The following is a 24,772-nucleotide window of genomic DNA, read 5'->3' on the forward strand; positions in this document are numbered from 1 at the left end:
AGAAAGGAAGTGTATCACAGTTCAATAATATTTTATGTTTTTTTCCTTCCAATGGTGTTCGAAAATGAAAACCTCTTTGTACTCCTAAAAGGGAAAGATAATTGACGTGTCTGATAAAAAGGGAGAATACAAAAAAATATCAATTTCGACAACTGCAGGACTCGAACCTGCGCGGGCAGAGCCCAAAAGATTTCTAATCTTTCGCCTTAACCACTCGGCCAAGTTGCCATCTTAATAAGATATTCAAAACGGCTGGAGAGCGACCCACACAGATAAGAAAGGGTCAAGTGGTGATCCCCTGCGCTCCATCTAATCTAATCTATGTGCATAGATATACTCGATACACTTCGTCTTGAAACGGGTTCCCTCACTGGCATACCAGATCGCTCAACATACAGGTAATGGAATTGTTAAAAGCTTTAATTATATATTATATAAATAAAATATAATATAAGTATATATATATTTAAATGTTACCAAAAAGGATAGGATAAGAAGCACTAAGTTTACAAGCAGGAAAAATCACGGGTCGACGTAAATTCCAATTTTTCTTTCACGTCCAATTTCAAATCAGGATTAATCGGTTTTTGGAGCTTCTTTGAAAGAAATAGCAGCTTCTTCACCCATAGCGGCAATGATAGTGACATTCAAGTCCTTGCCTTCGTCGAAGTTGGATTGAATGCCCTCACCCAATTCACCATCTGGAGCTCTGACGTCATCCTTGGTTTCACCGTCCATGGTCATCAAGGACAAGTATCCGTCGTCGATGTCCAACAACTGGTACTCGGTTCTCTTGACGAATGGCACTTCCATGTTGTGGGTGGAGGGAGACAAGTCTTCCAACTTCTTACCGGTGAAGATATCGATAGCGACCAAGTGCACTTTGGCGTGACCGTGCTTACCGGTCTTGGAGGTGGACATATCAACGATCTTACATGGCCTGTTCTTGATGACGACGAAACCGTTCTTTCTCAAGGCAGAACATTGCATTGGGTAGGTCAAGGAGGAACCGGCATCAGCGGTTTCGAAAGTGTGTTCTTCTTCAGCCATTGTGATTGTGTAACGTGTTCTATATGAAGTGGTAATACCTGAGTATATGAGAGACCCTGTAAGAGAGAAATCAAGTGCCAGAACTCTATGTAGAACAAATATCAGGTAGAAAAAGAGAAAATTTTCGGCGCGGTAAGTGGTAAATTATATAAAAAGTTCCAATGGACGGAAAAGGGCTCGTCTCGTCGACGACCGCTACGAAAAAAAAAAAAAACCAGAAAAAAATTTGTCCTTTCGTTTCGCTTCGTTTCGTTTTTTTCGTTTTTTTTTGTTTTTTTTAGTTTTTTTGTCCTGACGCGGCAAGGCGGACGCCCGGACAAATTGTACAACGCGGCCAGAGGACCAGGCAGGACAGAGAGCAGAGCGGCCTGTCCGAACTGGCATTGTCGGGTTGTGTCCTGTTGCGTAGCAGCAAGACTGAACGTTTCCGATAAAAGCATGCTGTGGTGCGTGGGCGCTGTCAGCCTTCCCTGGACTGGCTTGTGGCCGATACGACGAGCGAGCGCTCTTGGTGGCCCCCCCTGCTGGGCGTGCGAAGCGAGGAGGGTGATCTCGGAACATTGGGCTCGATATTTTGCTCGTGCGAAACAGCATGGGAACGGGAAGCGTTTCAGAAACAGTTGAGAACCCTGTCAAGAAGCTTGCCCGTGGAGCGTGACCACGTACGAAGTGAGGTCTCGGCCGAGGGCAGATCACAGAACGGCGTGATCCGTAGGTCTCGCCGGACAGCGGTGTCTTTTTGGCGGAAAGGGCTCCTGGACGCGTCTGTCCGGAGGAGCCGTAGAACACGATATATGTGATTTTGGCGTGGTTTGTTGTTATTCCTGCCTGTCGTAGGAGGTGGGCTGGGAATTGATACTAGAAACATGGCGGTGATCTTTGGAAAAAAATGCTATATTGGAGGAAGTGAAACCGCATATTCACTGTTCGCAAGTATAAGGAGAGGTCGTGGTGCTGCATGGGATAACTGTGACACACGCACGCACACGTATACAGGACACATAAGGAGAGAGACGTAAAGAGACAGAAAGAAAAGCGTGCAAGAGCCTGAGAGTCAGAGTGAGAGCACCGATAGGATGAAATATAAGAATGGTTTTGACTACTCTTCACTGATTAGCATTGCTGGTTCAATTCTAGCAGTTGTACTATTTTTAAGAATACTGGTGTCTGTGGGGGTCGGGAGTGGTGTTCGATGGGGCGCGGCGGGGGCGCTGCCGTTTTTGAAGCCTTTTGCGCCCAAGTTCAAAGGTGTTCCGGACGTGGAGTTCTACGACTTGCGAAACTACCAGGGCGACAAAGACGGGTGGCAGAGACAGAATCGGATTTTGTTTTGCGTGCCACTGAGAGATGCTTCGGAGCATCTACCGCGCTTTTTCAAGCATCTGTCCCAAATGACGTACCCACACAACCTGATTGATCTTTCGTTCCTTGTCAGTGACTCTTCTGATGATACTATGGAGGTCTTGTTGACGAATTTGCACAACCTACAGTCGCACAAGGACAAGTTCAAACGATTTGGTAATATTGAGATTTTCGAAAAGGACTTTGGTCAAGCTATCGGCCAGTCATTTTCTGATAGACATGGATTTGAGGCTCAAGGGCCAAGAAGAAAACTAATGGCAAGAGCGCGAAACTGGCTTGGCTCAGTGGCTTTGAAGCCTTATCATTCCTGGGTCTACTGGAGAGATGTTGATGTTGAGCTGGCGCCCGAATCAATCATGGAAGATCTAATGCATCACGATAAAGATGTCATCGTTCCAAACGTCTGGAGGCCATTGCCGGATTGGCTCGGTAACATTCAACCGTACGATTTGAACTCATGGAAGGAAAGTGAAGCGGGTATTCAGCTGGCGAGCTCTTTGAACGATGATGCTGTCATCGTTGAAGGGTACCCCGAATATGCTACCTGGAGAACTCATCTTGCATATATGAGAGACCCAGGTGGCAATCCGGAAGATGAAATGGAGCTAGATGGAATCGGTGGTGTGTCGATCTTGGCAAAGGCAAAAGTTTTCAGGACAGGCTCGCATTTTCCTGCCTTTTCTTTTGAAAAGCATGCGGAAACTGAGGCGTTCGGTAAACTGTCAAGAAGAATGAATTATAACGTTGTTGGCCTTCCTCATTATGTGATTTGGCATATTTACGAACCATCAACAGAGGATTTAAAACATATGGCGTGGATGGCAGAAGAGGAAAGGCGTAAATTGGAAGAGAAGAGACTAAGGGAATTCTACGACTTGATTTGGGAAACGGGCTTCGAAGATATAAGGATGGATTGGTCAAACGAAAGGCAAGCAATTCTGAAAAATTTGGATCACGATGCTGCAAGTGATAGGAGGATCGAAGTTGATTGGTCAGACCCTGATGCCGCAACGAATGAAGACGGTGATACACAAGATGGTGAAAATAAAGATGATTCAAGTACACCAGAAGAGATTCCATTGGATTTCGATCCCGACAATTAATTGCATCACCCGCACCCTCCTTTAGGTCCTTAATTTTTAATCTCTTGTCATCTTTTTGTAAGACACATATAAATATCAGCAATTTATTAACCATTCATATAAAAGTTAATGCAACGTATGTTTAATTTGGAAACTAAAATTCTCTGCTTAATTGGGTTCCGAGGCGGTTGCCACAGGTAATCGCTATAGGGTCTTTCACGTTGCCAAGCATCTTCCAAAAAATTATTCTGAGTCATTTCCATTATCACACAGCAATATAAAATTTGAAGTGGCTCTGTTTCTGCTGAGCGAAGTCTAGGTCTTCTTCGAAATATTATTAATGTGATTATTAAATCAGGCACCTAGCCGCGCCAGCCGCACGTCCAGAAATAAGTATCTCCGCTTATATAAAGAAATCATAGATAAAGGTTTGAAGCACTCTGAATTTAATACCACTCAAGATATAAGCAATATCATCCGTTAAGCAAAAACTATGTCAATTCAGACACGCTCCCTTGGGCAAATCAAAGAAGTACCATTATCACAAATAAGAAGACCTATAGCACCAGTACTTGACTATGCTAAGATTGATGCTATGGTCAACACAATGAATGGTGAACCTAGTGCAAGTAAAACATGTACACTAGAAGAAGCAAAAGAGTTAGATGGTAAATTACCGCCCATAGACGTTATGGCGGTAAGAGAAAACGATCAAACGTATTATTTCGCATTTGGCGGCTGTCACAGGTTTCAGGCGTACGAACGCAAGGCCCTGGGGTCCAGCGACAACGATGCTTTGGTAAGATGCAAAGTTCTGCCAGCAACAAGAAAACAGCTTCAACTGTACGTGGGCGCAAGCGTAGACACCATGTTTGCCGCCGTTGATAAGGCGAACGCTGCGTCAAAAGACTGATATCAAGCGTTTATGAATTGTCAACTGAGCCACAGAAATGATTCTATTCTCGATAAATCGCTGCTGACAGAATTGTTTATTGTACATCCGACAGCCCTACTTACTACTAGGACTGTTATACAAAGGACGCGATTACTTTTCAATAGGCGGGTTTGTCGTTCCATTTAGGGGCTTTGCATATAAGTAGTCCGAACTGGAGTAATCCATCTCCTCTACTGACTTCAGCAGTCACAAGTAAATAAACACGGACAAGGCCTCTGTGATACAACACAGTTGCCTTGCAGGAATAGACTCTAGTTTGTAATTGATATTGCACCCTGTGGTTCCATTTAGTGGTAGAATTGGGTATTTGAGGTCTCAGACAAACGCCATTATAGAAAGATCTAAATAGTTTAACCACAACTAAATCATTGTTAAGCACAAAAGAGATAGCTTCTATGGACTCTCCGGTGACGTGTGTGATATGAAACCGACGTAGGGCAGCAGACGAGTACCGTGAGTTTTTGCTGCATACCGAACTCTGCATATATCGCAAGATGTAAACAGAGGTACGCTACTACATTGATACTTCTATCTTATTGTCGTCGACTTCGTGATCTCAAGTTCGTTGCCCGCAGCATCTCATTGATAAGATGATAGAAGTGAGACTGCTTAGAAAGGCAAGGTGCAAAATTCACTATACTAAGGAATAGATATGTACCCATAAGAAGCTGTACTCGCTTCGTCATCCATCAGTACTGATGTTCGCACCAATAAGCCAAACAGAGGAACCGCCCGGTCGAAAATGTTACATCTCAAGATAAAATATGAGATAGCAGAACTTTTCCTGTAGACGATTTCCTCATAGTCTCGTTTTTCTGCCCGTACATCGTCTGCCTATTGCCATCTGACAGTTCAATGGGAGCCCTTGGCGAGGCTACCACTGGAGCTTGTCGGCTAGATAACTGGAACCCCTTTAGGCATAGACTGCAGCATAGTTTTCGCCAAAAAATCTGTCCACCTGAACCGCATTCTACAGCATGATTCAGTCGTGATAGTCCTATATTAGTTAACAAAGGCTTTTTTCACTCTGTCAGGCTAGGGTCTCACCAATGATTGCTACGATTTTTGAGTCCTTCAATGACTTCATTGTACCTTCCCAGATAGGAATAAGAATCAATTTTTATGCCTTATAACTTTCCGTTTGGCCATTGTGAGCTTTCAAGTCATATTATGGATTGTCTGTTTAAGGCTGATGGTAGTATATATCCATGTATTTCTCTATGCGTACTCCATATGAAAAAATGGGTGACCAATAAGGTGGTTGATGATCTTCTTTTAATATATCGTAACTTGATGAAAACAAAATCAGGAGGGGTTTCTGACATTTGGTGTATCTAATTTTAATGGATCTTAAAAATATCGATATTTTTAAGATCCACTCAAAATAATAAAAAATAATAAAATTCAAATTATTAAATTTTTATCATCAATTGTCATGCTTTTGTCTATGATTACGTCTGGAAATTTGAAATTCATCGTATCATCTACACATCTTACTCTCTAATTATTTTCGAGGATTATTTTTCTTGTATAATTAGATAAATAATACAAGTTTGTTTGACTATAAATTAACACTTCTGCAGCATTGGCAATAGGGGAAACATATGTCAATGTTATTACATGTATTTGAAATTAATTATTAGTAGATAACATAACCTGTATTTTTTTCGTCATTATTATTTGTTATATCTTCTAATATTGAATGAACCTCTTCTACATCATGTCTTATATTTCAACTTCTTTATAACCTTTTTTGATATTTTTAATGTATTAAATTTTTTTTTCCAAGCGGATTTGCTCCCCGAAATGGTGGCAAAAAACCAGAATAGCTCTGGCTCCCAGCGATGGTGGCAAAATCAAAAAATTGATTAAAATTATCGAGAAAACAGTATTTCGTAAGGTGCTCTCGTTTCGAAATTGATCGATTGCTAGCAACCGAGGTTCAGATATTATGGTGACAATTACATTCAAGGATTTCAAGAAAGAAAAGGTCTCGTTGACGTTAGAGCTTTCCAGTACAGTCTTAGATGCTAAGACGCAACTTGCACAACAAAAAGACTGTGAGGATAATCAAATTAAGTTGATCTATTCAGGCAAAGTACTTCAAGATGGTAAGTCTCTGCAAGAGTCTGGTCTCAAAGATGGCGACCAAGTTATTTTTATGATTTCTAAGAAAAAATCAACGACCACAAGAGTGGTCGAGCCTGTGAAGGTAAATGAATCAGAGTCAGCACAACCATCGGCACCAGCAGCCGAAGGTGAAGCGCCTGCTAGAACGGAGACTGCTACCGTTCCTCAGGCCAATGATGCTACGCCTCCAGCCGCAGGGAGCGAGAACCCGATGGTATCGGATCCAGGATTTCTTGTGGGAGCAAAGCGTAATGAAACTGTGGAGAGAATAATGGAAATGGGTTACGAAAGAGACGAAGTTAACCGTGCCTTAAGGGCTGCATTCAACAATCCAGATAGAGCTGTAGAATACCTATTGATGGGTATTCCAGAAAATTTGCAAAGTCAGCAACAACCCAACGCAGCAGCTGCAGCAGAGACCTCTACCGCAGTGCCAGAGGAAACCTCCAACCAGAATAATGCCCAAGGTGCTATTTCTGGGGCAGCTCAAGGGAATGATGATAATGGTGCAGAAGACGATCTTTTCGCCCAGGCAGCAAATGCCAACGGTGACGCAACTGGAAGTGCCCTTGGTGCTGGAGCTGGGGCTGGATCCGGGACTTCTGCGAGTGCCCCGGGATCGATCGGCTTAACAATGGAAGACTTATTAGCATTAAGACAAGTAGTTTCTGGTAACCCGGAGGCTTTGGCACCTCTGCTAGAAAATCTCAGCGCGAGATATCCTCAATTACGCGAACAGATCATGTCAAATCCTGAGGTGTTTGTCTCGATGCTCTTGGAAGCCGTTGGTGACAACTTGCAAGATGCAATGACCGGCTTTGAAGGCTCCGGAGACATAGAAAATTTGATCGGTGGAGAAACCGGCGAAGGCGAAATGGCCATCGAGGAAGATTCTGCGGTTCCTATAGAGATCACGGAAGCCGACGAACAAGCCATTTCTCGCTTGTGCGAGTTAGGCTTTGAGAGATCACTTGTAATACAGGTATACTTTGCATGCGGCAAAAACGAAGAAATTGCCGCTAACATGTTGTTCAATGACTATGCTGAATAAAACCGAATCTGTACACTAATACTAATAATATACTAAAACGAAAAAAAATACAATATAAACATCAATTACAATTTTCTAAAGTCTTCTACCGAACGGTATTTGGAGATATTTTGCACACGTGCATTACCAGGTCTCAGCGCCAAACATGTTTGTAGGCCTGCATCGATTGCCGCATCCAACTCCAGAGCGTTATCACTGATAAATAAAACTTCGCATGCCTCGAAAGGAATCGCTGCCACAATGTTTCTGTACGACTGTCTATCTGTCTTTGCGCCAGAGGTTGTTATATCGAAGTAACCGCTGATATACGGCTGGAGATCCAGCGCGGCCGCCTCGCCGCCTTGCTGCGTGCCGGTACCACACTCACCCGGATTCTGAACGTGTCCGAATAAAAGCTTCTGCGCCTTGACCGATCCGCTTGAATAGATATACACATTGCCCCTTCTTATGATTAATTCAATAGCATCCTTGTAAACCGGAGATTTGATCTCGCCGCTCTCGTAGCCCTGCGCCCACACGAGCCCTTGCAAGCTTTTCAGCACGGGATCTTTCACGTCAGCGGCTACCAGCTGCTGGATGTGCGAAACGACATCCTCGCTGTGGAATTGCGCAAGCAATTCCACAATCGCAGCGTCTTGCGAGTCCACTAGCTGTGGCACTTTTTCTGAGAAATACGGGAATAGCACCTCCTTCACAAACGCGATCGGACAGACCGTCCCTTCGATGTCCAGCAACACTGCTTTGAAGTCCATCACCATAACACACACGTCTGCAGCCCAGCCTGCCGGATGCCACACCCTCTCATCGGGACACACTCTTCTTCTGCCATTCCGCCTGTCGCGCAGAACAGCCCTCCGTTGCCAACAAGCAACGCACTGAGCCACGCTCAATACGCTCGCCAGATTGATGCGACCTGCTACTTCCTCTCGCTCTGTCCATCTGCGTGACACAGCCATAAGCAGCAGAGCCCTGGTTACCCGCACCTTACCTCGCAAAACCTGCCAAAGCATGACCGCCGTAGAGAGCGAGCTCTCTACGTACGCCGATCGCGCCACACGGGCCAGCACATCATACGGCACGGTCCTCCACATCACATCGCACGCAGGGTCCTCTGCATCACATGCCACGAACCAATCATCGTCCCGCTTTGCTTTCCGGTGGCAGCTGTCGCTTTTTCGCTTTTTCGCCTTCGCGATCTTCGCTTTTAAGCGCTGCCACGCTGCCCGCGCTGCTTTCCGCCGCGTTTTCCTCTCCGGCCGATGTTTCCGGGTTTCTTTTAGGCTCATTCTTCCGCAAGCACTCCCTACGCTGCGCAGTGCAGTGCAGTGCGATAAATAGTATGCTATTGACCACAGGAGACATCCCACGTAACGTACGCAAGCAGTATCAGTGATTTCGATCTCGAAAGAACTAGCTCCTCTGCATTGTTCGTTTGTGCCGAGTGAAAATATATAAAACCAATAAGTTTCTCCTGGATAGAATAGTTTTCTTGCATCGAGACTCTAGTATTTTATTGGTACCTGTGGATATTATCTCATCGAGGTTTACTCAAACTACACTTATAAAGAATCGTCATGCCAGCTCCATACAAACCAGGTTCCACCAAGAAGGGTGCTACTCTTTTCAAGACCAGATGTCTGCAATGCCACACCACCGAAGAAGGTGGTCCAAACAAGGTGGGCCCAAATTTGCACGGTGTTTTCGGACGTCACTCCGGCCAAGCACCGGGTTTCTCATACACGGACGCTAATATCAAGAAGAACGTGTTGTGGGACGAACAGAAGATGTCAGACTACTTGGAAAACCCAAAGAAGTACATCCCGGGCACCAAGATGGCCTTCGGGGGTTTGAAGAAAGAGAAGGACAGAAACGATCTTGTTGCGTACTTGGCCAAGGCTTGTAAATAGACGCATCACGACATTTGAAAAACGATTTCACGCCATCCACGCAGAAGCAAGCTGTTCTATTATAGATATATGACTACATTTTTGCAGTTGCAATGACACTACCTGCAACCGGCACGCGTCAACACTCATCCCTCCATTACTAGTGTTTCGACTGGTAGTTTATCACTATTATTTATCTATTCACTTATTATTATTTATTACAATTAAATAGAAATGTTAAAAAGTCCTGTTCATATTCTATATTTACATGAAGCGGGTAATTAGGAAAGTGACGAATGCTGAAAATGCAAAAGTGCTCTTGATAGAGTTGGCCGCGTCGCTGGCAGTTGCAGTTGCGGTTGTCATACTGCGGGCACCGCTGCTGCTGGACTGCATGTTTTGGATGAAAGCAGTGTTTTGTTCTGGGCTCAGGGAGGAGGATGCTGCCGTTGTTCCGGCGTTGCCTGCGGTGGCAGGGGAGGCAGCATCTGAGGTAGAACGTGTCTCTTGTGAATTGGATGCACTTGAATGTAGAGAGCTCTGGGTAGAGGATCCTGATGATGCACGTGAAGTTGACGAACCGGACCTCGTCGATGACGACGACGATGACGATGACGATGACGAGGAAGTCGAGTTATCTCTACCGATCAATGGTTGCAAACCACTTCCATCAACCGAGTACAACATATACTGTTCATCGGTCACCGAAATCCCCTCAGAAGTGTACCCGTCAGCACCAGTGTAGACGTATGCCGCGCTGCCATTCCTGTGGGTGTATGCTGGAGGATCGTAACACGTGACGTTGACTTGATTCAATGTCATATAATAGTAGCCTTGATCTTGAATATCCTGTGCGTTCCAGTCGATTAACCCACCAGCCCAGGATCTGGTGCCTTCAGCTTGCGTAGCGTTACCACCTGGCCAGACTGAGAATTGGATTCTTGCGGGTGTTTGTGGGAATGAATAAGTTTGAGTGGTTTCATTATAGGTTGAATTTTTGTACAGAGTTCTACCAACGACACCGTCTAGTGACCACGTAATGTGATCTTCCTTCCAATCAATCTCGTAGGTGTGGAAATCTTCAAATGTGTCAGAGGTACTGAAGTTTCTACTGTGGGTCCAGTTTTGTTCACCTTGGAAATAGTAATTACTTTGAACAGTCTCTAAATCGGCGCCAACCCATTCAAAATCGATTTCATCTTGAACATTGGAGAAAACGATAAAACCGGTAATGACACCTTTCAAGTGCGAACTCTTTAATCTGGCACTTACTTTGCCGTACCACAGATAATGGGCAGAAGACAGCAAAGAACCATCACTGTTCTTTGGCATTGTCAACAACAAACTGTCCTCGTCATCATAGTCAATTGCCCAACCGGAGTAGACCCAATCGACGGAGCTGGAATTACCCAAGTAGGTGTTCACATTCCCAAGTTCCGAAGAATAATTGCTAAAAGTGGTCGAAACATTCTTACAAGATGGCATTGCCATACATGCTTTATTAGAAAATGAATATAATGGATTACAGCCACCTAAACAGTATAATCCGGTACCACATTCACCAAACTGGGAACAGCAAGGTAAATGATCGGGACATGATTGCGTCGCGTTGCAAGTAATGGCATTGGCGGCTTGGGCTAAGATACCCACAACGCTTATTAGTATATAGAACAATTGCATATCGTCGCGAGCTATCAAGTCTTTGACGTGTTTTAACATATGATGAACATTCCTCCCATCTTTTCCACGAGTATTTTGTTGTAATTTATATACGTGTAATTTGCAATTCCTTCTCAGGCCTGGCAACCCACCTCAAGGAACATCAGTCACTACAATAAGGAAGCCGCCATCTTTCTATTTTTTTGTCAGTTACCAATCGATTCTTTTGTTAGACTCTTTTTTCGAAAAATGTAAAAGTTTTCCTATTACGCGTAAGTGTTGTTCAACTTTATGACCGCTTTGGTAAAGCATTTTTCGAGTTTATGCCGAATTGAGCCAAGAAATGTTCAATAGCATCTAATTAAGAGTGCAACTTCCATAAAAGTACAGTAATAAAGGTTAAATTATATTTTTAACTATATGCCAGTTATCGCTTGAGGCTTTCACTGATCTCTAAATAGTGAAATTGGCCTGTGGCGGTCTGTTATCGATAGATGTGCGTCTTGACATCGTGGAAGATACGGTTGCCACTAACGGCTCCTCTTCGATGGCATCTTCGCTTTCTATATCATCGTTTACTGTGGTATCTTCATTTTCTTCGTTTGCTGGATCTAGCAGTAATTCCTCGTCAAATTCTTCATCCTCCCCGTCATCGACATTACAGGCGTCGCTTGCGTATTTCTCTTGATTCTTACGCGAGAGCATGTGGGTGAAAGACCTTTGTTGTTCTCTCACATTCCAATTCAAAGTTCTGCTAATACTGTCTATGAATTCTGTGGAGTGGGCCTCTACGGTAGGGAATGAATAAGGACTTGCTTGGATTTTGATGAAATCACCTTTTTTCAATTCAAGCCTGCTTTTACCATCAAATGCAGCCCATGCCGTTGCTCTGGATTTCAATGACACTTTTACTTTTAGATTCATACTATCAGGTAAAATAATGGGTCTGAAACTCAATGTATGAGGACATATCGGTGTGACGGTAATAGCATTGACAGTGGGATACACAAGCGGACCTCCAGCACTCAACGAGTATGCCGTTGAACCCGTAGGTGAGGCAATAATTATACCATCGGCTTGGGCAACTGTTAACAGTGAGTTGTCACCATATAGCTCTAACATGGAGATGAATGGGCTTGGCCCTCTATCAATAGTCAATTCGTTTAGGACTTGATGTTTTGCAACGATTTCAGTTACACAGATTTTTTTGCCTGTGTTTTTGTCGATAACAGTTGGACGTCTTTTGTATATAGTGCATTGTAATCTCATCCTCAGATTGGTCTTGATCTTATTGTTCAAAATATTTCGAAGATCTTCTTTAAAGTATTCAAACTGATAATTTGTTAAGAATCCTAACGAACCAAGTGAGAATGATAAGACAGGAGGAACGTGTTTCTGGAAAACAGATGAAACAAATAGGACAGTACCATCACCACCCAAAGTAACAATTAAATCAAAAAAATTATCGTGTTCGGCTATAAATTCTCGATCCCAGTATTTGATCCTTCTCTCACGACACTTACTATCTTTATAAATGTCCTCAGCACCAAACTTTGTAGAATTGATGAATTCTTTGCCCACATAAACAGTGATCTTTGGAAAATGAATCAGCAACCACTCCACCAGCTCTCTTGTCAAGTATATCAATGAAACGTCATGTTTTTTGGTAACAATGAGAAGGTTTTCAACTTCAAGCTCAACTTTTGTATTCGAAATATCTCTCGATAGCATACGCACACCGTATGCAGTCGAAGAAAGCTGGAAATGTGATTTGGTGGCAGTAACATTCCCACCTGTGTCATTCGATAATCTTCTTATCATCTCCTTGGCATGACTCAAATCTCTGATACCTCCATCCCCTTTTGTTAAGTCCTCATGGGCTTTCAATACAGTATCTGAACGACAGGATATGTTCTGTCTTTCCCGCTTAGATAACAGACCCCTATGATCCAATTTTCTGAAATCACCATCGCTAATGGAGACGCCTTTCCCCTGGTTATTCACTTTATTGTTACCAGTTTCGCTGCTCGCAGGCTTGTTGTCTATGTCTGCAGGCATTCTTTACTCAGATTTTGGCTCAGATTAATTGGATCGCAAACGAGGAGAAAAGTCACAAGGTAGTCGACAATGAATATATTCAAAGTATTTCAACAATTAAAATGTCAGCAGGAAGTTAGCTATTTACCTTTGTTCAATTAGCTTCTCTTTTCGAAATTACCTCTTGATCTGCTAACTTTTTTTTTTTCTTTTACCTGTTACTATATCCCTTAAGATAATATCTCAAAGCAAAGTACAGCCGATCTATGTTTACCGTTCACGATATCGACAGTAAGTGTTCGAGATTTCCACATCAGCGAACTTTAACTCAGCCGCTGATAGTCAGTAAATTATTACGTTCTTATCTGTCATGTTTACAACTTGTATACCCTATTTTCTTTATGTAATTTACTCTAGCTTGTCAACGTTACAAGACCAGTTATCACCAGCAAGTAGCGGTAAAGAAGCTCCAAGACACCATCCTAATTCACGGCCACTGATAGTCTCAGCAGTTTTCAACTCTCTGTGTAATGGAATGTCGTAACCGGTGTGCAATAACGCAACCTCAAACGATAGATCGGCACACCAGTTTGGATCTTCCTTCAAAGCTGCAACAGATCCCTTAATGCCACTGAATACACTTTTCCAAACATCTTCACCATTACAAACCTTTGTCGAAAGATCCAACAGCTCATCTAATTTGAATGATAGGGGCAAACCCAGTGGTTGTGTTCTATCATAGAAATATGAGAATACGTATAAATCGTTGGTTTCTTTGAATGTTCTCACCAATGAAGGTTGGTGAACACCATTAAAGGAACATGGGGATTGGGTACATTCAGCATCCTTATTCAGAATCTGGTCAGCCAAATATCTACATTGAGGACCAGCTGGTTGTTTTGGTCCAACAAAATCAATTATGTAGGTATCACCGTTAGGTAGCCTCACCTTTTGCTTGCTTGCCGTTACACCTGGAGACAAACAGGGCGAGCTCAATTCATGCGTGACCTTTTTATCGTCGACTTTAATTATTCCATCATCGATGGCAGTTTGCACCAATAGGGCATTTATCTTATTTCTGCCTTCGTTCAGACCATAGTTTAGATGGGAAAATTGGTAGAGGGTATAAGTTTGACCACCAAATGTTAGTGTATACTTGTGTTCACCTTCAACCATTTTTTCATGTGGTGGGAAAGTTGGTTCAAAGACAATTTGAGTCGAGCCACCGCCCAAATCAAAAACACCAGTCGTTGGCAATTTGGAGCCCGCACCAATATTTCCCAGAAGATAGTTAGCGGTGATCCAAGCGTATACACCTTCCTCATCACCGCCCATGACAGTAACACCGTCTTTTTCAACTATTGGGAAGGGATACTCATCTTGCAGACGTTGATTAACTGCATCAAGTATCTTGTTCGATTTCAAATCTCCAAGGTTTCTTAATCCAGCAGTTGCCTTGACGGCAACAGGAGAACAACTTCTCCTATCTTTTGGAATGACTTCCATTGCACGCTTCAGTAACGGATCCAAGGATTTAGCAGCCCCGATGGCGTCTGTATCAAAAGAAGATAGACCTGGCTTCAACGCATCAAAAGTTTCGTCAATTAATGTTGGTGGTTGAGAGCAAACATCAAATTCATAAATATGAATACGTGACCCGGATGATCCTGCATCAATCATGAGGACAAACTGATGATCCTTGTTACATTTGGTCTCACTTAAAGATGCATCTGAATTGTCATCTTTACTTTGTGTCGAACCGTTGTTTTCCGTTTGATTTTTGACCTCGCCAGCCACTTCTGGATTAGACTCTTCAGTCTTGGTGTTAGATACATACCCTGGCTCTTCATTGACGGGCATAATGCTGAAATCTTCAGGAACTTCAGGCCTTTGAGCAGTGGGAGACGAGGGCCTTGCAATATCAGAAAGTGAAGGCACAGAAGAGGAAGTCCTAATTAGCACAAGCAGCATGATAGCTGCGAACGCAAAAATTAAGAAACGGTAACTTCTTAACATCATCATTCAAAGAATAGACTGGGCAAAGATGCTTTGATGAGTTGAAAAATCTATGGAAAGGTACCAATTACCGCTTTGTTTATAACTTGACTGCTACAGAGAGTTGTGCGATGCTAAGTATTTTCTTGAATATTTTTACGTGTATTCCGTTCGCGAAAAAAAAAAGTCAAGAGCAGAGCGAAGATAGTTCTCACGGAGATGGACTTCAATAAATCAAGGCAGCACTTCAAAAGATTTAGCCAACCATGAGTCGGAATGTCGACAAAGCTAACTCCGTGTTGGTTCGATATCAGGAGTTAGAAGCGGAGATATCTGGTGGCTATAAGGATTACTCGAGATATAAGAGACCGACGAAGATAGCCTCCGTCAAAAAACTAGATGAGGCTCTCGAGTGGAGAAAACAGGTCATAAGTGATATAAAGAACGACTCGACAAGAATTTACGATCCATCTCTCAACGACTTTCAGCTCACGGAACTGAATGATGAACTCAATGATTTATTCAAGGAAAAGACCAGATGGGATTGGCATATAACACAATTGCCAGGAGGTAAGAACCTCGCTAGAAGGAAACGAGACGACATAGTGAGCGGCAAAGTTATTGCAGGTAAACGGTATTTTGGTAGGGCTGTGGAGCTTCCGGAGGTGCAAGAGCTAATCAAGCAGCAACAAGCCGCAAGGGACTCAAATAAGATAGGAAAGGGTATTGTAGATGTGGGAAGGATTCCAAAGAGTACCAAAAACATATATTATGGTATAAATTGTGAGCAAAATAATGAATTGAAGGAATTTGAATCACAGTGGACAGATTTACTCAGGGAAAAGTATGGTAGTAATCTCAGGAGCAGATTGGGGGTTAGGAAGAATATATTAGAATCAGATGTGACAGTACCGACAATTGGAGATGTGGAACATTGGCTGGTAGAAAGAAGAAAAAAAAAACTTTTGGATGAGTTGAACCTATGATTTCTATGTATGCTATTTAGTCATTTGCTGTAGATGATGAATCTAATTTTTTTTCTTCATGGCTTGGTAATTTGAAGATGTTGTTTACACCACTTCTAGATAGTAATCTTGACATTCTTCTGCCACCAGACGTTGATGGAGAGGAGGAGCCTTTTTTATGCAGAGAGGAGGAAGATGGCCCAATGGATGAAGTTTCATCTATAGCATCTTCTGGAGGATGTTGACCTTGCGGGGACCAATTTTTCCAGTTTAATTTACTCCATGTTGAAGCATTGCTTCCACTACTTGCATTGCTTAAATGTCTCGTATGATTGGCAGTTTCAGTAGGTGTTGTTTGCGAAGATGATGGGACTGCATGCGAAGCATGCCAAATAAAACTATGTTTTGGAGACGAAAGTTTCGCTGGATGGAGTGTTGAGTGATTACTATTATTACCGTTATTATTCTCATTCGCGGCTTCATGCTGGAAACTAAATTTGTTTTCTTTAATTGATGATGTGGAATGAGGATTCATGTGTGAATTGTGTGGGAGTGACAACATTCCATTAAAAGAAACGCTATCTTCCTTATTGGGAATAAGCGTAGCTGTGCGGTGATTTGGGTCTTCATTTGTAATGTTAATATCAGCATTTCCATTAGGAACGTTTAAGGACTCTGAATTAAGGTCGGATAAACCATCTGTGAAAGTACCAAATGGTGAATCTGCAAGAGTGGCCGCTAATAAGCTTTGGCTTTGTCCCATATGAGATGGGGGGGTTCCAAATTGAAATGCTGGTGTAGAATCATTAACGTAAGGTGCTACGGGTGTCGAAAATTTTGAAGGAGATATTCGGGGGTTCTCAGAATAATTTCTTTGAGTAGCCCAATAATTGTCTAATTGATCTGTGGTAAATCCTTTGGAATAGTTGCTTATAGTCTCCGGATAATCTGTTTCATCATATATCATATCTTGCAGACCTGAGATCAAATGGCTTGCATCATCGTAACCTAGCATGGTCAAATCAGTCTGCGGGTTAATTTGTCCATGGAGATTCTGATTACTATTCGGGTTTCCATTTTGATTTGGGTTTCCATTTTGATTTGGGTTTCCATTTTGATTTGGGTTTCCATTTTGATTTTGATTTCCGTTTTGATTTGGGTTTCTATTTTGATTTTGCTGTTGCTGTTGTTTTTCCTCGTTATTCCAAGCAAATATCTGGTTTGTGGCTGTAACATTAGTGTGTATTGTTGCGGTTGTTGGAGAACTATGCGCAAATGTGTTATCATTGTTAATTTGTAAGTTTAAATGTGATTCATTGACCATAGGTATATGATTTCCAGATGCTGGTGATGGCTTATTTGACGAATAGGTTGATGGATTGTGCAAAATCAAATTTGGAGCACCACCACCACCTCCTAAATTAACATTGGGTTGATTAATTTGGTTGGGATAGCTAGCGGCTATTGGTATAGCGGGATTATTGATACCTTCGATTAAACTTCTTGTACTTACAGGGGGAGAATTGAGACCAGGAGTTGCTGACTCATTTAAAGGTACAATTGAATTTGTTTCCGAATTGGGTGCAGTTTGTGAAGCATAAGGTTGGGCTATTAAGTTTGCTCTTAATTGTCTATTATTCATACTAAAATCCGTAAACGTTGATTCTAATGTTTCAATACGTTTCAACAATCTGCTTTTTTTACTTTTCCATCTGCTATCCAATTCCTGATCCAGACGAATTTGATCTTTAACGAGTCTAACAGCTTGATTATTCGAATCTAATTTTGACAGAAACTCTTCAGCTTGGGTACTCAATAAACCTGTCTTTTCGTATGTATGATCGAAAACATTTTTCAGCAGTGATGGTAATGACATTACTGTATCTTGTGAATCCGTTATAGACGAGTTAGTTGCCTGCAAGGATAAAGATGACATTGAAGGTGATTGAATCTTATTTGGCGGAGAAATTGAATCAACAGTAGTTGAAGTATTGGATGATTTCTTCAAAGTGCTTAACTTTTTATTTTTTTCCTCTTGTAATGTAACCCCCTGCTGAAGGAAGTTGATCGATTCAGATAAAGAACAAATCTCCCCATTTAACTGTTTCAAAGACTCAGAAAATTCTTCTTTTAATTTTGCTGTATTGTACTGTTCGAGGTTTTGTTTTGACCACACTTCCATGTCTCTTTCCATTTTCAGAATTTTGCCCTTTGATTGATCAATATTTTTATTCAGTTTTTCCATTTTCAGGTCAGATAATAATTTTGAATTTTCTAATGATTTTATATTTGATTTCAACGATTTTCTTAAATCGATCTCGTGCGACCAATAACTTTTCAGGTTGTCCAGTTCCAATTCCAGTTGTAGCCTCGACTCTTTGAAATCCTGGAGCAACGAAGCCTGCTGCGAGAGTACATCATGTAAATCTTCTTGGGCACACACCAAAATTTTTTTCAGATCGTCGATCGAATATGTCTCTAAATCTTGTAATGCTGTCAAACTGGCGTACGCGGGCGATGATGAGTTGGTGCTATTCGAGTGTGCCATAGAGGTATCCTGCAAAGCAGCTGTGGCTGTCAACGTGTTTCTTCTCCATTTGCCGCTTTTCTTTAGCGCTGTACTATTCTGTCTTTCCTCAGCGGAGTTCGAATTTGTCATGCAATACAGCGAAGGCAACTTATTTATAAATCCCATGCGGTTGACTGTTATGAAATCCAATTGATATTCTGTTTCCTGTTTCAGACCTGTAATTGAGCAACAGGTATACAACGAATTTGGCGAATTCGGGAAGATTGCAACCTGCAGATTGTTTAAATACAACAGAAAATGCGATATCGACTCGTCAGTCTTGTCCGTCTTGATCGGTTCATTTTCCCAGTGAATTGTAATGGAATCCCTCGATATTTTGTCGATAGAGACCTTAGTCGCCGCCGGAGTGCGAATCTTCAAGGTCGAGACGATCTTGATCACCGGTATCGTGAGAAATCTGTAAAAACGGTAACATAACCACCAAATAGAAAGAACAGTACAAGAAATATACACTATCATGCTAAACCCGTCCGCCGACAATGGAGGGATAGAAATTCCTGGAGAGTATGAGGACATCTTCGATCTACTTGCTATATATGCCCCATCCACGTCGAATTTTCAACTGCAGACAGGCGAAGAAAAAAAAACCACGATAATAGCATGCCAAGTTCCGGGGTTACCCGCCCGGAACACAAAACACGCTCAGTCGCCCTGTCAGACTACACACTACACAAGCGGGGCTACTTCAACACGAAGTTGTCACCCCGGAGTTTCAGATACTCCTGGTCTACACCGGGGGCCATTGGCTTCACAACCAGCTGGTATATCTCTGCGTTATGGTAGCGCAACCGATTCACCGGCGACTTGTAGTATCCGCGCAGTCCCGTGATATCGCAGTATCTCTTGGCCGGCCTCAACGAAGGAGGCGCGTTCACGCTGAAATAGGTGACCTTGACGGTGGGTTTTGGTGCCTCTGGATTCTGCGCATCGCGCTGCAACACTGCGTTTATCCTCTTGGACTCGTCTGCCAGCAGTTGTCTGCTTGACTTGTGTTTCCGATTGGCCTTCTTGGACGTTGCGGCCGTAAACCTCGACCGTGGAACTAGGTTATCGTTGGATACCGCTCTTAAAAAGTCGAGATGGTCTGCAGTGCTGGTGCCATTGCTCATTGCGGCGCTCGGCCTCCAAAGCTGCTGCAGTAGCCTGTCCAGGAGGCAAGTTCTCAGCGTGTTGAAAAATGCATCTTGTGGGAGGATTCGTAATCTGCGGTTACCCGCCTCCCGGACAGGGAAACCGGACAGACGCTGACACACCGGACACACCGGACACACCACGCACTGTCCGACCGCCACTGTCCGGCCAGTCTTCTCCCCCGTTGTCCGGACCCGACCCCAGTTTCTTTTTGCGTTGTAGGCCCGGCATTCCTAAAAAAACTACCAGGCAAAAACTGGTTCCGCTTGCGCTACCAGTTTTGCCACCTGCAAGCGACATTATCCGTAACGGCGCTCTTGAAAAACAGGTTTTTGTCTCATTTGGCCGGGACGGCGGCACATGTCTAAAAGGGAAAGTGCCGGTGTCGTATATTCCAGCATCCGTGACTATGAGTAATATGGATATGAATGAGTAATATTGGTTTCTGGTGAAATGTAGTGGTTGTTCTGAAGTCCAGCTGAGGCCATATTTGGAAGTTATTTAAGCAAGCTGGTCGAGAGTTAGAAGCAGAGGTGTATCGTGGGGCGGCAGCGGTTTCAGAGGTGTGTCAGAATAGTTGCTTTAGAACAGTTGTTATAGAGCAAGCCGTCACAGAACAAAGTATTTTGAAGTACATTTGTGTCTTGCGTGGTACTGGGTATACTTTTCTCCAGGATAAACTAATTTTGAATGACTATGTCAGATTTTGATCTACCAGCTGAATACATCACAGCGTCAAATGATCTCCGGTCGGACACGTTCACGACCCCGACGGCGGAGATGGTGCAAGCGGCCATGAAGTCTTCGATCGGTGACTCCGTGTACAAGGAGGACGTGGACACGGTGCGTCTGGAGCAGACGGTGAGCCAGTTGGCTGGAAAGGAGGCCGGGCTGTTCTGCGTTTCCGGAACTTTGTCGAACCAGGTAGCGCTGCGGACGCATTTGATGCAGCCCCCATACTCGATTCTGTGTGATTATAGAGCTCACGTTTACACTTGCGAGTCTGCGGGGTTGGCGATCCTGTCGCAAGCGATGGTTATCCCGGTGATGCCTTGCAACGGCAGTTACCTCACTGTGGAGGACATTGCTTCGCGGTTCATTCCAGACGACGGGGACATCCACTGCGCTCCCACCAGGGTTGTGTCGTTGGAGCAGACGTTGAACGGTATTGTTACTCCGTATGACGAACTGTTTCGTATCAGTAGTTGGTGCCGTGAAAACGGTCTGCTGTTGCATTGCGATGGTGCTCGTATTTGGAATGCATGTGTTGCAACTGGTTTAGCGCTCGACAGATACTGCGAGCTTTTTGACTCAATGTCTATCTGTTTGTCGAAGTCTATTGGGGCACCTATGGGTTCCATTCTTGTCGGTAGCAAAGATTTCATCAAGAAGGCGAACCATTTCAAGAAACAACAAGGTGGGGGTATCAGACAGGCTGGTATGATGTCCAGGATGGCATTAGTTGCTCTAAATGGCGATTGGAAATCAAGAATCCAGTATTCACATGATATTGCCAGCGATTTTGCTCAGTTCTGTATTGATAATGGCGTCCCTTTGCAATCATCTCCTGATTCAAGTTTTATATTTCTCGATTTACAAAAAGCCAAAATGGACCCAAAAATTTTGGTTGAAAACGGTATCAAGTACGGTGTTAAATTAATGGGTGCCAGGATTGCCTTCCATTATCAAATTAGTCAAGAAACTCTAAGGAGTGTTAAGCTGGCGGTTATTGATACTTTCAATTACGCAAAGGATCATCCATATATTGCAACTTTTTCAAATAAGATCTACAACGATACCTCAGCTGAAAAAGTCAACAGGATTGATTCGAAGTTGAACGGTAAAACAACTAGTACCTAATTAGATGGTACTGCCTGTTTTACTACATCACTTTTACTACTATTATATTTTTGGCATTGTCTCTGAATTTAAGCACTAATTTTAATATTTCAAATGGGCATATTTATTATGGAGTTTCCATTTGAGAATCAATGGCTTGCACAACTACACAAGTGCGATTCCACCCTATCGACGAGGGACGACAAGTGATAAAGCAATGGGGCTTTATCGACTTCAAAGGTTTGATTTTTTTGGTCGCATCAAGAATTAAGGCTCGTTTCATTTCCATCTGTCCATTCTTCTTGAGTTTGAAAGGCTGCGGGATACGGCCTCCTCAACAATTAACGAAACAGTGAAACTTGCGAACCTTTTTTTTTTCTTTGTTTTTGTTTTTCTTTATTTTTTTTTTTTTTGTTTGTTCTCAAACACTTTTATAGTATTCCTGTACATATTCACGATCATAACCCATTGGTCTTCATGTAACTGTGGATTTTTGCATTAATATTTTCTTTTAGTTTTACATTCATCATTGCACCTCAATGGCCTCGTTTATGTTGCGATCTCATGCACCAAATCACCACCGCAACTACAGCCACCACCACGCGACTTTTAAAAAAAGTTAACGATGCTCTGTCATCTTGTTTTAAAATCAACAGATTCAAAAACCCTACATATAGATCAATCATTTTTTGTCTTTAATTGTCCAATGGTAGACCAAAGGTTATGTTAAAAAGTAGGAGAATAGTACTTTATTTTTGTATTTTATTGATTGTCATTTTGGCTAGGAACCTATTTAAAACATCAACTATTACCCAAATGTCGGCAAGATCACCTGTAGTTATTGTTGGATCGGGTTTAGCAGGCCTTGCTACTGGTACCCAACTTGTTAACAAATACAAAATCCCAATTGTACTTTTGGATAAAGCTTCATCAATCGGTGGTAATTCTATAAAGGCATCAAGTGGTATCAATGGAGCTTTCACATCCACCCAACAGGCCTTAAATGTAAAAGATTCGCCGGAATTATTTTATCACGATACAGTTAAATCTTCTCAAGGTAAAGGTGTTAAACCGCTAATGGAAAAATTATCTGAAGATTCAGAATCAGCCATCAGTTGGTTACAAAAAGAGTTCAATTTGAAACTTGATTTGTTGGCGCAATTGGGTGGTCATTCCGCCCCAAGAACTCATAGATCTTCAGGAAAATTACCACCAGGTTTTGAAATTGTTCAAAGTTTAAAGAATAATCTGGAAAGTATCGAAAAAAGTGATTCAGGTTTGGTTAAAATCTCTCTGAATTCGACAGTTGTTGATGTTAATTTAGATTCTGACAACAAGGTTTCAAGTGTGGCGTATGTAGACTCAGCTGGGAAAACGCAAACAATAAGTACAAAAAATATTGTGTTCTGTTCGGGTGGATTTTCATTTTCAAGAGAAATGCTAAAACAATACGCTCCTGAACTGATTGACTTGCCAACAACAAATGGCCAACAAGCAACAGGTGACGGTCAAAAAATCTTGGAAAAATTGGGTGCATATCTTATTGACATGGATCAAGTCCAAGTCCATCCAACTGGATTCATTGATCCAACAAATCGTGAAAGTCATCACAAATTTTTAGCTGCTGAGGCTTTGAGAGGTTTGGGGGGTATCTTACTAAACCCAAGTACCGGTAAAAGATTCGTTAACGAATTAGATAGAAGAGACACTGTCACAGAAGCCATTCAAACCAAATGTCCCAAAGTTGATAACAAAGCATATCTCGTACTGAGCGAAAAAGTTTATGAGGATTACAAGAACAACATGGATTTTTATCTCTTCAAAAAATTGATCAAGAAAATTACAGTTGATGAGTTCGTCTCACAGTTCAGATTACCAATTTCTGCAAAAGAGGTAGTTGCTGATTTACAAAACTACTCGTCCGCTTCTAGTGACCAGTTTGGTCGGTCGTTGGTTATCAACACGTTCGGCGACAACGTTGCTTCTGAGACAGTAATTTATGTCGGTGAAATTACACCAGTCGTTCATTTCACCATGGGTGGTGCAAAGATCAATAGAGAGGCTCAGGTTATTGGTAAAGACGGAAATCCATTAGCCTCTGGTCTGTATGCTGCTGGTGAAGTATCTGGAGGTGTCCATGGTGCTAATAGATTAGGTGGATCCAGTTTATTGGAGTGTGTTGTATTCGGTAGAACTGCTGCAGATAGTATTGCAAACCAATTTTAACAGTGTAAGGCTATGGTTTCCGTTCGTATGTATGTGTTTATAGGTGTCTTTTTGTTGTCCTTTATTTAATATCTATGTGTGTTTCATTTTTTTTCCAGATTTTATTAGCTTGACAATGCCTAAAAGAGAGTGTGTGGCCACAACAATAGAGGGAAGCAGAGCTGTTTACCAAAAAATATATACAGTAAGTCCCATTCCAAGAATCGAATATCAATGGATGCTACACCAAGTTTCATTTCCCTGATAGATGAGTACAACACGCCATTGCTTGTACATGTTAATGTAAAAGAAAAGGATGACGTAAACAGAGTTTTGAAATATAACGTTTTTTCAAACATTTCTCTGGATTATTTCGAAAGTCAATTGTTTCAGTGGACATCCCTTGAATCACATTCTGAGGTCAAATTACTTTTCCAACTGGAGGGTGTTACCGTTTACGGTTGCCTTGTAAAATCAACTGGTTTAAAAATAATTGTAGGCTTTGAACAAGAAGAAACTATTGAGGAGGACATTGTTGCGTTGTTATTTACTAAAATAAAAAAAGTATATTTGCGAGTCAAACTTAATCCTTTTATTTCTGCTCTTAAAGATGATAATAGACGAAAGGAATTAGTGAACAAGTTGAACGAGAAATTTGAAGAAGAGTTTTAAGATTCACATTAATAAGGAGTCGAGCAGAACTGCATTTTTTTTCATCTACCTATGTGAATTTCAATGTTGTATACCTGCAGAAGTTTTAATGGCAATTCCTGCTCGAGATGGGAACAGAGGCACTTGCGCAATTATAAAATGACCAGAATTGATATTATTCGCA

The 24,772-nt window shown here is 42.3% G+C and overlaps 15 protein-coding genes and 1 non-coding gene across 16 annotated transcripts; 8 read left to right on the top strand and 8 right to left on the bottom strand.

Moving 5' to 3' along the window:
• Nucleotides 1-146: 146 nt before the first annotated feature.
• On the bottom strand, nt 147-228 carry HG535_0Etrna12S. Its single transcript has one exon. It is a non-coding gene; the product is annotated as a tRNA-Ser (tRNA).
• Nucleotides 229-576: 348 nt separating this feature from the next.
• Nucleotides 577-1,050, bottom strand: HYP2 (translation elongation factor eIF-5A; the record flags this gene model as incomplete). Its single annotated transcript, XM_037289200.1, has 1 exon — nt 577-1,050. The coding sequence occupies one exon, from the start codon at nt 1,048-1,050 to the stop codon at nt 577-579; it is 474 nt and encodes a 157-aa protein (XP_037145095.1).
• Nucleotides 1,051-2,126: 1,076 nt separating this feature from the next.
• Nucleotides 2,127-3,515, top strand: ANP1 (Anp1p; the record flags this gene model as incomplete). Its single annotated transcript, XM_037289201.1, has 1 exon — nt 2,127-3,515. One exon carries the CDS (start codon nt 2,127-2,129, stop codon nt 3,513-3,515), a length of 1,389 nt encoding a protein of 462 aa, XP_037145096.1.
• Nucleotides 3,516-3,987: 472 nt separating this feature from the next.
• SRX1 (sulfiredoxin) lies at nt 3,988-4,407 on the top strand (the record flags this gene model as incomplete). Its single annotated transcript, XM_037289202.1, has 1 exon — nt 3,988-4,407. One exon carries the CDS (start codon nt 3,988-3,990, stop codon nt 4,405-4,407), a length of 420 nt encoding a protein of 139 aa, XP_037145097.1.
• Nucleotides 4,408-6,400: 1,993 nt separating this feature from the next.
• On the top strand, nt 6,401-7,630 carry RAD23 (Rad23p; the record flags this gene model as incomplete). Its single annotated transcript, XM_037289203.1, has 1 exon — nt 6,401-7,630. One exon carries the CDS (start codon nt 6,401-6,403, stop codon nt 7,628-7,630), a length of 1,230 nt encoding a protein of 409 aa, XP_037145098.1.
• A 65-nt stretch (nt 7,631-7,695) lies between these two features.
• Nucleotides 7,696-8,916, bottom strand: UTR4 (putative acireductone synthase UTR4; the record flags this gene model as incomplete). The annotated part of the gene is made up of 1 exon (XM_037289204.1): nt 7,696-8,916. The coding sequence occupies one exon, from the start codon at nt 8,914-8,916 to the stop codon at nt 7,696-7,698; it is 1,221 nt and encodes a 406-aa protein (XP_037145099.1).
• Nucleotides 8,917-9,204: 288 nt separating this feature from the next.
• On the top strand, nt 9,205-9,537 carry CYC7 (cytochrome c; the record flags this gene model as incomplete). Its single annotated transcript, XM_037289205.1, has 1 exon — nt 9,205-9,537. The coding sequence occupies one exon, from the start codon at nt 9,205-9,207 to the stop codon at nt 9,535-9,537; it is 333 nt and encodes a 110-aa protein (XP_037145100.1).
• Nucleotides 9,538-9,780: 243 nt separating this feature from the next.
• Nucleotides 9,781-11,235, bottom strand: UTR2 (chitin transglycosylase UTR2; the record flags this gene model as incomplete). The annotated part of the gene is made up of 1 exon (XM_037289206.1): nt 9,781-11,235. One exon carries the CDS (start codon nt 11,233-11,235, stop codon nt 9,781-9,783), a length of 1,455 nt encoding a protein of 484 aa, XP_037145101.1.
• Nucleotides 11,236-11,628: 393 nt separating this feature from the next.
• On the bottom strand, nt 11,629-13,233 carry YEF1 (NADH/NAD(+) kinase; the record flags this gene model as incomplete). The annotated part of the gene is made up of 1 exon (XM_037289207.1): nt 11,629-13,233. One exon carries the CDS (start codon nt 13,231-13,233, stop codon nt 11,629-11,631), a length of 1,605 nt encoding a protein of 534 aa, XP_037145102.1.
• Nucleotides 13,234-13,620: 387 nt separating this feature from the next.
• On the bottom strand, nt 13,621-15,234 carry GDA1 (guanosine diphosphatase; the record flags this gene model as incomplete). The annotated part of the gene is made up of 1 exon (XM_037289208.1): nt 13,621-15,234. The coding sequence occupies one exon, from the start codon at nt 15,232-15,234 to the stop codon at nt 13,621-13,623; it is 1,614 nt and encodes a 537-aa protein (XP_037145103.1).
• A 239-nt stretch (nt 15,235-15,473) lies between these two features.
• Nucleotides 15,474-16,193, top strand: ISY1 (Isy1p; the record flags this gene model as incomplete). Its single annotated transcript, XM_037289209.1, has 1 exon — nt 15,474-16,193. The coding sequence occupies one exon, from the start codon at nt 15,474-15,476 to the stop codon at nt 16,191-16,193; it is 720 nt and encodes a 239-aa protein (XP_037145104.1).
• A 16-nt stretch (nt 16,194-16,209) lies between these two features.
• On the bottom strand, nt 16,210-19,278 carry GTA1 (Gta1p; the record flags this gene model as incomplete). Its single annotated transcript, XM_037289210.1, has 1 exon — nt 16,210-19,278. The coding sequence occupies one exon, from the start codon at nt 19,276-19,278 to the stop codon at nt 16,210-16,212; it is 3,069 nt and encodes a 1,022-aa protein (XP_037145105.1).
• A 164-nt stretch (nt 19,279-19,442) lies between these two features.
• Nucleotides 19,443-19,871, bottom strand: IES6 (Ies6p; the record flags this gene model as incomplete). Its single annotated transcript, XM_037289211.1, has 1 exon — nt 19,443-19,871. The coding sequence occupies one exon, from the start codon at nt 19,869-19,871 to the stop codon at nt 19,443-19,445; it is 429 nt and encodes a 142-aa protein (XP_037145106.1).
• A 712-nt stretch (nt 19,872-20,583) lies between these two features.
• On the top strand, nt 20,584-21,753 carry GLY1 (threonine aldolase GLY1; the record flags this gene model as incomplete). The annotated part of the gene is made up of 1 exon (XM_037289212.1): nt 20,584-21,753. One exon carries the CDS (start codon nt 20,584-20,586, stop codon nt 21,751-21,753), a length of 1,170 nt encoding a protein of 389 aa, XP_037145107.1.
• A 702-nt stretch (nt 21,754-22,455) lies between these two features.
• Nucleotides 22,456-23,958, top strand: FRD1 (fumarate reductase; the record flags this gene model as incomplete). The annotated part of the gene is made up of 1 exon (XM_037289213.1): nt 22,456-23,958. One exon carries the CDS (start codon nt 22,456-22,458, stop codon nt 23,956-23,958), a length of 1,503 nt encoding a protein of 500 aa, XP_037145108.1.
• A 213-nt stretch (nt 23,959-24,171) lies between these two features.
• On the top strand, nt 24,172-24,609 carry TCA17 (Tca17p; the record flags this gene model as incomplete). The annotated part of the gene is made up of 1 exon (XM_037289214.1): nt 24,172-24,609. The coding sequence occupies one exon, from the start codon at nt 24,172-24,174 to the stop codon at nt 24,607-24,609; it is 438 nt and encodes a 145-aa protein (XP_037145109.1).
• Between the last annotated feature and the right edge of the window lie 163 nt (nt 24,610-24,772).

Source organism: Zygotorulaspora mrakii, chromosome 5 (assembly GCF_013402915.1).
Source record: "Zygotorulaspora mrakii chromosome 5, complete sequence".
Taxonomy (NCBI): domain Eukaryota; kingdom Fungi; phylum Ascomycota; class Saccharomycetes; order Saccharomycetales; family Saccharomycetaceae; genus Zygotorulaspora; species Zygotorulaspora mrakii.